This window comes from Dipodomys ordii, unplaced genomic scaffold (genome assembly GCF_000151885.1).
Source record: "Dipodomys ordii isolate 6190 unplaced genomic scaffold, Dord_2.0 Scaffold184, whole genome shotgun sequence".
NCBI lineage: Eukaryota > Metazoa > Chordata > Mammalia > Rodentia > Heteromyidae > Dipodomys > Dipodomys ordii.
In genome coordinates, this window is record NW_012267400.1 from 246,277 (window position 1) to 258,078 (window position 11,802).

General features: G+C 57.3%; 1 protein-coding gene across 1 annotated transcript in view; it reads right to left on the bottom strand.

Annotated features, from left to right (window-relative positions):
• The window catches only part of Tnpo2 (transportin 2), a 13,435-nt gene that overhangs the window by 728 nt on the left and 905 nt on the right, over positions 1-11,802 (bottom strand). The window contains exons 2-21 of the mRNA XM_013034177.1: positions 10,801-10,912; positions 9,605-9,680; positions 9,372-9,521; positions 7,598-7,704; positions 7,368-7,501; positions 7,186-7,267; positions 6,980-7,102; positions 6,751-6,869; positions 4,813-4,873; positions 4,560-4,725; positions 4,267-4,419; positions 3,371-3,596; positions 2,995-3,166; positions 2,584-2,670; positions 2,399-2,506; positions 2,139-2,297; positions 1,577-1,664; positions 1,291-1,389; positions 520-615; positions 109-218 (exon numbers count right to left, since the gene is read on the bottom strand). Of these exons, the coding sequence (XP_012889631.1) occupies positions 109-218; positions 520-615; positions 1,291-1,389; positions 1,577-1,664; positions 2,139-2,297; positions 2,399-2,506; positions 2,584-2,670; positions 2,995-3,166; positions 3,371-3,596; positions 4,267-4,419; positions 4,560-4,725; positions 4,813-4,873; positions 6,751-6,869; positions 6,980-7,102; positions 7,186-7,267; positions 7,368-7,501; positions 7,598-7,704; positions 9,372-9,521; positions 9,605-9,680; positions 10,801-10,899 (2,415 nt within the window). The 5' untranslated portion in view covers positions 10,900-10,912. The remainder of the gene's footprint in view (positions 1-108; positions 219-519; positions 616-1,290; positions 1,390-1,576; positions 1,665-2,138; positions 2,298-2,398; positions 2,507-2,583; positions 2,671-2,994; positions 3,167-3,370; positions 3,597-4,266; positions 4,420-4,559; positions 4,726-4,812; positions 4,874-6,750; positions 6,870-6,979; positions 7,103-7,185; positions 7,268-7,367; positions 7,502-7,597; positions 7,705-9,371; positions 9,522-9,604; positions 9,681-10,800; positions 10,913-11,802) is intronic.

Sequence of the window (11,802 nt, forward strand, 5' to 3'; positions counted from 1 at the left end):
GGGGGACAGGGGGTACCCGGCGGGGGAGGGCAGAGCCCAGAGGGCAAGGGCAGGGCTGCCTGTCCCCCCACCCCAGCACCCCGCCCGGTCCCAGCAGGCCCCGCACACCCACCAAGGCCGGATGAACTGCTGGAGCATAGGAGCCACCTCCTGCGGGCACACATAGCCCAGGCGGCCAATGGTGATGGCTGGAATGGCAGAGGGACTCGTCAGGCGACCTGCAACCCCGAGTGGCCCCGGGACGGTAGGTGGCAAGGCCTCTGGCACGAGGCACCGAGCCCCGCCCCATGGACCCCAAGGGAACAGCTCTTGCCGGCCAGCCCAGGGCCCCGAGCTTGGCCCAGCCTGCTTCCCTTCCCCAGCCTCCCCCACCTGGTGTCTCCCCAGGTCTCCTCCCAAGGGGGGCATCTGCCCTGGGGCTCCTTGCACAACTCCCTGCCAGGAGTCTGCAGACTTGGGTTTGTTTTCCCCAGGGCCCAGGAAGAGGGCACGAAAGGACAGCCCAGACCTGGCGCCCACCTGTGTTTTCCAGCAGTGTCTTGGGTGTATTGGGCCGGTTAATGATCTCCACCAGATTGTTGAGGACCATCTGCACATAGGGTTGCATCTCTGCCCCTAAGGGACCAGTCAAAATCAGAGCCCCGCCAGGCCTCCCCAAGCTCCTGGGTCAGTCAGGAGTGAGGCCACCCTCACGGTGATTCCTGTTCCACTCAGAGGACACACAGGAATTTCCCCACATTCCCCAGCCCAAAACCCAGGGCTAACTTAAGAGACAGCAGTCACCCAACCAATCCCATGAGGCCGTTCAGCCAACTACATCAACTGGTCCACTCCTCTCCTGCCTCTTTGGAGAAGCTAATCACAAAAAGGCCTTTCACCAGGGCGCCGGTGGCTCCCGCCTGTCATCCTAGCTACTCAGGAGGCTGAGATCTGAGGATCGCTGTTCAAAGCCAGCCCAGGCAGGAAAGTCCGTGAGACTCTTATCTCCAATAAGCCACTAGAAAAAAACCGGAAGTGGCGCTGTGGCTTAAGTGGTAGAGCGTACTCGCCTTGAGCTGAAGAGCTGAGGGACAGCGCCCAAGCCCAGAGTTCAAGCCCCACGACTGACAAAAAGACAAAAAGACCAAAAAAAAAAAAAAAAGCCTTTCAGTTATTTGACTCCCAATGTAAAACAGTCATTCTCTGGCCAATCAGCTGACTTCCCTGAGATCTGTCAGTCACAGCAAGACTCCGCCCCAAATTATGAACAGACCAATGGGGGAAGGCCTAGGCAATTGGCCAGGCACTCACCCATTTGCATGCAGATCTCACCGATGGCCCAGGTGGCATTGTTACAGACGGAAATGAACTCGGGGTTCAGGTTGGTGCCCAGGATGGGCATGAACTCGGCTGCTCAGGAGAGAAACAGTGCTAAGCAGGAAAGTTAGACACCTGGAGGTCCGGGGCAGGGCTGGGCGGGACCCCATCAGACAGTACGAATACATCCCAGTTAGGTCACGGTCATCCCAGGGCACGTATCCATCACGCGAGGCCAGGGCGAGGCTCGGGTTCAGCGCGGTCGAGGTAGGTGGCTTACCAATACAGGGCTTGACATGGATGAAGCAGGCTTTGGTGAGATCTCCCAGGAGAGCAAACGAACTCTGCCGCACCTCAGGCATTGAGTCCTGGCACAAAAACAGTACTTGACATTTTCTGATAGACCTGAGGTTTGAATCCAGGGCCACACACTTGCTTATTAGCCTGGCAGTCTACATGTGAGTGATATGACTTCTAGAGGATGTTGGGTCCTATTTGAAGCACCTTTGTGGTTTGTGTGTGGTCACAGGTGTGCACGAGTTATGTATGTATGCATGTGCATACACATTGTGGGTGCCAGTAGTGGGGCTTGAACTCAGGGCCTGGGTGCTGTCCCTGAGCCTCTTTGTGTTCAAGGCTAGTATTCTACCACTTAAGCCTCAGCACCATTTCTGAGTAGTGTATTGGCGATAAATAAGAGTTTCATGGACTTTCCTGCCCAAGCTGCCTTTGAACTACAATCCTATCCTCAGATCTCAGCCTCCTGAATAGCTAGGATGACAGGCGTGAGCCACCGGTACCCAGCAGCCATGGTGTGCAGCCTGCGTGGAACACCCACGCACCTGCATACACTGGAAGAGCAGAGTCATGATGTTACTCCGGGCCACTAGCTGCTCCACGTGGCCGCCCAGGCCCTCAGCCAGGCCGCTGAGCAGATCCAGTGCCACGATCATGAAATCCTTGTCGGGGGCCTCATACTGCTCAGGGTGCTGGGTGTACATCTGCAAACAGAATGGATGGGAGGTCAGCGGAGCGGGGGAGGGAGTGGGCAGAGGCCTGGGCAGCAGCTGAGTGGGCAGAGAGGGGAGCCAGGGGTGCTCACCATGGCCTGGGCCAGTGTCTTCTGCACCAGGGTGACGCAGCGCTGGTACACGGGCTCGCAGTAGGGCAGGAAGCCACTCTGCAGGGCAGTGGCGACCGAGGAGAGGCACTGGGGAGAAGGGCAGGGAAGGTGAGCCTAGGGAGAGATGGGGGCGGGGCTGGGGGCGGGGCTCTGCGGCCGCTCACTTCCAACAGGGGAAAGAGGTCCTTGTCCTCATCCTTCAGCTCGTTCCACTTCTGGATGAGCGGTGGCATCAGTTTCTGGATGTATTCCTGGAGAGGGAGAAGTCAGGCTCCACAGTAAGGGGCGTTGATTGGCTTGGCCCATTCCCTGAAGGGTGGGGTCCGGGACCCTTGTTGGGGGGGGTTGCTCACCACACAGCCATATCTGCAGGCTTTTGTCCTTCTCACCCATGGGTCCCCGGCACACCCCCAGGCCTGGGCACACCCCTGGCACAGCACTCACCAGGCTGTCTGGCCTAGACTGGAGCCAGGGCTGGGGGGGCTGGGGTGCTGGAGTGCGCTGGGGGCTCTGGGTGCCCGGCACCCTGTCCCTGGCGTGGGGCGGAGGCAGAGGGGGCTGCAGGAGGATCTCACCGGCTGGTTGAGGTGATGGCCCACGGAGTCGGCCAAAGTGCCGATGGCGTCATAGAGGATGAGCAGATTCTTATGCTGGTACTTGCCGAAGGCGAAGACGAGGGTGTCCAGGATGTAGCTGAGGTAGGGCACCAGCTCCGTGCACGCCTCCTCCTCCAGGGTGGCGAAGGCACTGGAAGGAGGGAGAACGCAGGGAGGGCTCAGCGGACCAGCGCGCGTGGCTCTGGGCCATGGGGAGAGGAAGAGGCCCCACGCGGGATCAGCCAGTACGAATACGACAGAAATCAGTGCCACATCAGCAGTCACAGCAGTCATCCCTTCCCAAGGGGCAGGACAATGGGGGGGGATATGCCATAGGTCAGGGGTCAAGGGTCACCTGCAGGCTGCCTCCTGCACCCTCTTGTTGCCATCCAGGATGCGTTTGAGTAGCTCTGTCATCAGAGGCTTGAGGTGCATGTCCGGAGGCTGGCTGACCACCCAGTGGGCGTAGCGGCTCAGTGTCCAGCACGCGATGGAGCGGACCAGGGCCTTCTTGTCCGACAGGCACCGGATGAGGTGTGGGATCAGCTCGGGCAGGTAGGGCACCATGCCTTGCATACAGCCTTAAAAGCCACCGAGAGAGGGGACACGAGGTGTCAGGTGGACTGGGTCCTGGAGCTACAGTACCCGCACCCTTCTGGGAGCGCAAAGACCACCTCCTGGCAGATGAGAAATTGAGGTTCAATCACTGGCCCAGAGACACTCACTCAGAGCCCAGGACAGGAAAGGCAGGTGGCACTAACTTAGCTGTTTATTCATTAGTTCAGAATCTTCACTGCATAGTGAACTGGGCTTCACAGGAGAGCCCCTGACCCAGCTAGAGAGGAATATTCTCATCCAAAATTCTCCATGGCTCCTTGTGCTTTTCCTTTATTCTTTACTCTCTCTTAGCCATTTTCACGTTCTGTGCCTGGGTGCTGTTCCTGATCATTTTTTTGTGAGCACTCTACCACTTCTTGCATTTTTTGGAGGTAACTGGCACTAAGAGTCTCCCAGATTTCCCTGTTCAGGCTGGCTTTGAACTGCAATCCTCAGATCTCAGCCTCCTGAGTAGCATCATATTTACTTTGTATTTTGGGCCGTCCTGAAATTGAACTTGGAGTCTTCCGTGTGCTCCAAAGCAATTCACCCAGACCTCCCTACCGTCCTAGCTGTCTTGGCCGCCCCTGGCCGGGGGACGCTGAGTCCCTGGCAGGGGGTGGGGTCCCTTGCACAGGAGACCCCAGGACTCACCCTCGGCGATGGCACCCAGCACCAGGATGCCGGACTCCTTGACCACCCATTCGGGATGGAATAGGAGGCCCTTGAGCAGGGGGAGGAGGTGCGGGAGCAGTTCCTCCCGGAAAACATTGGCCAGGACGTCCAACGCAGCTGCAGAGCACTTCCCTGGATGGTGGGGGAGGGGGGCAGTCTCAGGGAAGGGAAGATCTTCACCACCTGCTCCCAGCCGACCTGGCTTCCCCACGCCCGCCCTCACCCCGGGAGGGGGGCTGGGCACCATGGCGGCCCCAGGGCTGGCCACGCACTCAGATTCCAGTCGGACAACGCATCGTCGTCATCATCGTCCTCCGCATCTTCGGAGCCGTCAGGCCGCTCGGCTTCGTGGGGCAGCGTCACCGTGCGTGACTTGTGGAAGCGTGGCTTGATGTCCTGTTCGCTGTCGGGGACAGCCTCGTCCTCTTCCACGTCGCCCTGGCAGGGTGGGCAGACAAGACGGCTTGGCACCGGGCGGTTCCCAGAGCCATGCCGTGCCCAGCACCCCCACACACACACACTCACCTTGAGCAAAATGATATCGATTTCCGAGTACTTCATCCCATTTACAAGAGTGGGGATCAACCTATGGGGAGAGAAGATGACTATTCATTGGGGGATGACGATTCAATGGGACGGCGGGGGGGGGGGGGAGAAGAAGGCTGGGCAGCAGCAGCAGGCAAGGGCAGATTGTGCTGGAAACCTATGCTGGGCATGTGGGGCTAGTGCCCACATCTCCCCAGGGAGGGGGCAATTACCCCAGCCTAGTTTCAAGCATCAGGATTAGGGACACACCACTCTTTGTACCACAGGAAAGGAAGCTCTTGGCCTAGGCCTGGCTACTGGAAAACTCTCAGACCCCTGCACACACGGCAACTTCAGAACAGGATCAGGTTCCCTAGCACCACGTGTAGAAAGCACAAACATGCTTTGTTTATTTTTGGTTGGTCCTGGAGCTTGAACTCTGGGCCTGGGGGCTGTCTGTCCCTGAGATCTTCAACTCAAGGTGAGTGGCACTTAAGCCACAGTGCCACAGCCGGTTTTCTAGTGGTTCTTTGGAGGTAAGAGTCTCACGGACTTTCCTGCCCAGGCTGACTTCAAACCACAATCTGAGATCTCGGCCTCCTGAGTAGCTAAGATGACAGGCATGAGCCACCAGTGCCTGGCTTCTGGGCCCTTGCATGGGGCAGAGAAGCGCCGGACAAATAGGCAATGCGGCTTCATTGCAAAGCTGGAGTTCAATTCTCAGAGGGCCTCCTGTGCCTGCTTCAACATGGTTCCCTCGTCACTTTCCAGAAGCCTCCTTCCCTCCGGCCCCACTCACCATTTTCCACAATGGTTCAGAAAAGCTAAGGGATTCCAATAGGTTAAGGGTCAGCTCTGAGGAGTTTGGTTAGACAGTAGTTGAAGCCAGGGCCTGGAGACTCACGGCTGTAATCCTAGCTATTAAGGTGACAAGAGATCTGAGGATCGAAGTTCAAAGCCAGCCTGGGCAGGAAAGTCCATGAGATTCTTTTTTTTTTTTTGGGGTCCGGTCGTGGGGCCTGAACTCTGGGCCTAGGCGCTGTCCCTCAGCTCTTCAGCTCAAGGCTAGCGCTCTACCACTTGAGCCATAGTGCCACTTCCGGCTTTTTTCTTATGTGGTGCTGAGGAATCGAACCCAAGGCCTAGAGCATGCAAGGCAAGCACTCTACCACTGAGCCACCTTCCCAGCCGTCCATGAGATTCTTTATTTCCAATTAGCCAACAAAAGGCTGGAATTGGAGCTAGAGCTCAGCTAGTAGAGCACTAGCCTTCGGTGAGAAACTCAGGGACAGTGTCTAGGTGCCCTGAGTTTAAGCCCCAGGACACAGGCAGGCACACACACAAGACAGCAACTGTAAGAGACAAGTCTTTGCTTTGGCTTTCCTATACTGGAAGGATACAGAGGGCCTAGCATTACCCAGGAAGAGCATACCTGAGAACAAAGCCCAGTGCTGGAGAAGCAGAGCTAAAGCTAAGACACATGTGTTTTTTATATCCTTTGGGCACCTGGATCTAGTTGTGCCTGAAGCCATGGTTGGTCTCTCATTTCTTTTTTTTTTTTTTTGGTAGGTGGTGGGGCCTGAACTCTGGGCCTGGGCGCTGTCCCTCAGCTCTTCAGCTCAAGGCGAGCACTCTACCACTTGAGCCACAGCGCCACTTCTGGGTTTCTGGTAGTTTAATGGAGACAAAAGTCTCCACAGACTTTCCTGCCTAGGCTGGCTTGGAACCATGATCCTCAGATCTCAGCCTCCTGAGTAGCTGGGATGACAGGCGTGAGCCACTGATACCCAGCTCACTTCTAACAGTTACCAATTTTTTAAAAAGTCGGTTAAAGCTTCTTGCAAAGTCCCCTGACGCTGTGGTTTTCTGCAAGCTCAAGGGGTGACCAGAAAAGGAAAGGCGCAGGCATGGGGTGGGGTGGGTCAGGACGCCACTCACTGGACCAGATGGGAGGCCAGAACTTCCTTGCAGATGGGTTGCTCGGCCAGCGTCAGCCAGAACTCACAGGCCTCCAGGGCCACGTTCTCGTCATGGTCCTGGGTCCGCTGGAGCATGTACTGGGGCAGGGGAGGTGGAGAGGGAGACGCTGAGTCCAGCTGGGCTTCAGGAGGTTCCCGCGCCTTGGCCAGCCCCTCCTGCCCTTGGCTGTGACCTTGACCATGCACACCTGGATGATGCTGTGCATGTGGGGGATGAGCCGGTCAATGCGCACTTCTAGAAGCATCACCAAGGCACGGCATACATTCTTCCGCACCTCGGGGTCGTCATCCACAGCCAGGGCGAACAGGTGCTGTGGGGATGGCCAGGGTAAGCTACTTAAGAAGGGCGGGGTGGGGGAGCCCTCTTCCTGCCCGCCCCGGCCAGATGGCCTACCTCGATGAAGGTGTCAATGTTATCCATCAGCGCCTGGGCTCGGTCCATGATGAACTGGTTCACACAGGCGATGGCGTGGGACCTGGTGAGGAGTGGAAATGGGGCTCAGCCCCCCTCCCCCGCCAACCAACCCTGTCCTCCAGCTCGGAGCCTCTGGGTTGCCTTGGGGAAGCCACACCTACCGGATCTTGGGGCTGCAGTGCTTAAAGAACTGCAGGAACTTGGGGATCATGATGTTGAGCGGCCTGTTGAGCGCATCGCTGTCCAGGAGTTCGGAGGAGTCTTCACAGATCTTCTGCAGGGCTCCGAAGGCTCCCTGGGTGGATTGGAGCAGACAGATGTGGGGGGCAGGGGGTGAGGCCTTCTCCGGGCCTGGGCCCCTGCTAGGGTGGGGCCACAGCTTGTTGCCTACCTCACAAGTGTTGTAATCCTCCGAGTTGAGCAGGTTGCATAACTGGGGCAGCAGCTCAGGCCACATCTGCAGCTCACCCTTGGAAGCGATGGTGGTTATAAGAATACCTGGGCAGCCGGGGAGAGGAGGCTGCCTCAGGCTGGGCAAGGGCCTGCCTGCCCCTCCATGCTCCCCACCCCTCCCCAAGATGACCCCACCCAGCCCCCTTGCTGCTGCTGCTGATGTTGTTTTTCCTGTCTTCCTCTGGCTAGGACCTCAGCTGGGCAAGGTAAGAACTTGGCCGCTGGGCACGCTCTAGCCCTGATAGGGCAGGGGACAGGGGAACTGGTGGGGGGGGGGGGACCCACAGGGATGACACACTCGCTGACTCAGCACACATCCTCTGGGCCCCACAAGCCAGCCAGTTCTGTCCAGACCCTGGGATATAGTCCAGCCCCAAACACCAAAGCCTGTTCTAGGAGAAGAGAAGAACAGGGTGGTCATAGGCTGAGGGCTGAGTGACTGGGTGGACACAGAAGGCCTCAACAGCTGATACCCTCACATGAAAGGCCTGAGAGAAGAGAAACAGACCAGGGACTTGGGAGAAAGAGCATCTCAGCCAGAGGGATGGACCAGTGTCAAGACCCTGGGGTTGAACAGGCTCTCACAGAGGGGAAGAGAAGCGGAGAGTGAAGGGAAGGCACAGCAGGAGGTGAGAGCAGACAACTTGTGTAAGGCTTTGTGGCTACAGGTAGGAATTTACAGACTAGTGAAACTCCCCGGGGCATTGTGAGCCATTAATGCCACTCGCCACCACAAGATGGCAGTGTTTCCTACCACTAGGGGTGGTCACATTACCCACCCTCCCCGGCTTTCACCCTTCTATGGAAAGAGCACCAGCCTCCTCCCTATGATCCCAGCACTCAGGAGAGGCTGAGGCAGGAGGATCAAGGGTTTGAGTTATATGGCAAAGAAAGCTACCACCCTCCTAAGATTCACCTGGAGGCTTCTATGAAAGCGTCCTCCAGGGAACGGCTCAATAGTGCTTCCTAGAAAAACGGATACTTCCTCTCATAGACTTCAAATGGATTCTAGAGAGCTTCTTAATGCTACGTAATGACAAGAAAAAGTCTTCCCATGTTCAAAACAAGTTGCTGTTTCTGAGTAGTTTTGAACCTGTGGCTGTAGAAGCTGAGGACATGTGTCAGCAGAGTCTACCACCTAGAATGAGCTCTAAAACCTTCCATGGCCTCAAGCAGGAAGCTACGAAATCAGCATATTTGTCAGGTCCAAGCATCCAGCACAAACACTATTTCTATTTATTATTGGTTTTTTTGTGTGTGTGTGCCAGTCCTGGGACTTGAATGCAGGTCCTTGGCACTGTCCCTTAGCTTTTTTTTTTTTTAAGGCTTAAGTTTAAAAAAAGGGGGTGGGGGAGGGGGAAGCTATATACAACTCCACTTCTGACTCTGGCAATTAATTAATCATAGCCAGGTGCCAATGGCTCACTCTTCTAGCTACTTAGGAGGCTGAGGTCTGAGGATCACCATTCGAAGTCAGCCTGGGTAGGAAAGTCCCTGAGACTTTCATCTCCAGCAAAAAGCTGGAAGTGGAGTTGTATGGCTCAAATGATAGAAGGCCAGAATTGTGGGGGGAAAGCTAAGGGACAGCACGTAGGCCCTGAGTTCAAGCCCCAGGACCAGAAACAAACAAACAAACAAGACCCTGAACTGGCAGCTGACCAGCTGCCTAAGCCAGGACAAAGCTGAAAAACCATCCCCCCTGCCCTTCTCACCGATGGTAGCCCGGATGAGAGAGGAGGCATCGCCGATGTTGTTGAGACACTCTTGCTTGATGAAGTCAGCCACAGGTGGTGGAAAGCTCTGGTAATGTGCTTTCACGTTGTTTTTGAGGATGAGCCCACTGAGAGACCGGGTTGGCTCATCTGGGGGAGAGAGGACCAAGGTTCAGGGGTCCATCACGAAGAGAGGCGGGGCAGGGTCAGAGCCAGGGACCGGCAGGACATACCTTCTGATTTGAGCCTCGTCAGGACAAAGATTAGGTAGTTGTTGAAGTCGGGGAATTGGTTGAGTTGCTTGAGTTTCTGCCAGGCTGTTAAGGGACTTGGGAGACAAAAGCTTTCCACGCGGGATGTCCTGTCTCATAGCTGCCACTAGTGACCAGTGAAATCTGGCAGCAGTGTAATCTAGAATCCCACTGCCCAAGCCCTCTGCCCAAGTCCCCCTCATAGATAGGGAAAGGTTTCCCTCATGGATCACAGTGGAATGCTAAGGGACCAGACGGCGCCTCCTAAGATGGCAGCTGCTACTCCCTGGGCTAGCACACTACTGCTGGAGCGACAGCTCCACTTCGGGTTTTGGGTTGTTTTTTTGGATGACAAGTCTCACAGACTTTCCTGTCCTGGCTGGTTTTGAACTGCAATACTCAGATCTCAGCCTCCTAAGTAGGAGTATAGGCATGAGCCACTGGTGCCCGACTTCAAACAAGTTTAATTTAAAGCCTAAACAAAACCCAAGACCAACTCAAAATGCACCCCACTTCCCTGGGGGGCGGTGCATCTTCCCAAGTCTGACAGGACAGAGTAGAATGCAAGCCTGAGTGGGAGGGACCACCAGCCCTGGCACTAGTGTTTCCTAGCTGCTGCCTTTATTAAATTGGTTGGTCTTTGTCTCTCTGAGTCTCCAGGCTCCCATCTGTTAAATGGGCAGAACAACAGCTCCCCACTGTGTAAGTTAAGTAGCAAGTACTTCTTGAGTACTAGGAGTTCCCACGGTTTCTCCTAACAATGGCTGCAACAGCTCTGGGAACTGGACCCAGGGATTCAGAGCACTAATTTAGTCTCCAGACCTGGTTTGTCGTGGGGTTTTTTGTTTGTTGGTTCTGCTTTGTTTTTGGTGTTGGTCCTTGGGCTTGAACTCAGGGCCTGGGCGCTGCCCCTGAGCTGCTTTTGCTCTACCAACTTGAGCTACACCTCCATTTCCGGCTTTTGTGCTGGTTAACTGGAGATTAAGAGTCTCCCAGACTTTGCTGTCTGTCCAAGCTGCTTTGGAACCACAATCCTCAGATCCTGAGTAACTAGGAATGCGGGGTGTGAGCCACACCAGCCCCAGGCTTCGTGCTGTTCCTTTCCCACAAAGGGGGTTTTTGAGTCAGGAAATGAGCCCTGCTGGCTTCCCCCAGGTCCGGGAAGGAAGGAAGGATACATCCTGCACGATGCGCTGTGTGGCTGTGTTGGGCGACTGCGAGTCTTTGAGCAGCTGCAGTACCTGCTGCAGGCCTTGTTCGTCTGGCTGCCAGTCCATTGCGCAAGGGGAGCTGCGGGGCCGGGGCCGGGGTCAGCGCTACACCTCCGGGGCTCCGCGTGAGACTCGGGCTGAGCCCCCGAGGGAGCGGTGGCCGCAGGACGATCCACGCCCGCCCGGGTGCGGGGTCCCCGCCAGCCGCGCCATCCCCGGCCGCGCAGTGGCGGGCTTGGGAGCGCAGGAGGGAAGGGGGGGGGGTGTTCGGAAGCGGGCCACGGCGGGCGGCGGCGGCGCGGCCCGGCGGATCCTCATCGGAACAAAGTGGAGCCCTCTTCCCAAGGCGGTCCATGCCCTCGACCGCCCTCGACCGCCGGCCCTAAGGTTTGCACCTCCCTCGCGGCTCCAGGGGGCGCGAGCGCCCCGGTCCCCTCGTGCCGGGGAGATTCCCCTTCTCCGAAACCGGCCTCTCAGACTCCGCCAGACCCCAGCTGCCCCCGATCGGAGCCTGGTCCCTGCGCGTCCCCAGGTGCACGGTCCCCGGGCACGCTCCCCATCCCCGCCGCCTCCCCTAAACCTGCCCTTCAGGCCCCGCGGATGCCAGATGCCGTCCTCCCGGCTTAGCGAGGCGCGGTGCAGCGGCTCCCCAGAACAGGACGGGGAGCAAACGCCACAGAGGTCTCCGCGGCCTCCGAAGGAGAAATCAGCCCAACCCGGGACAGAGCCCCCCACCCCAGCCCACCCCCAGGACTGGTCCCCACCGCCCGTCCCCATCAGGATGGACGAAGCCTCTCCCGCTCCCACCCTCCGCCCGCCCCACTCAGCAGTAACTGGGGAGGAGGGGTCGAATCGGTGCGTCTCCCCCCCCCGACTTCCGCCAAGCCCCCCACCTCCTGGAGCCGGAAATCCCCTCCCTCACATTCCAGAAGCTTTTCCTAATTAGCCCCGGCCCAACCCCACCCCCCC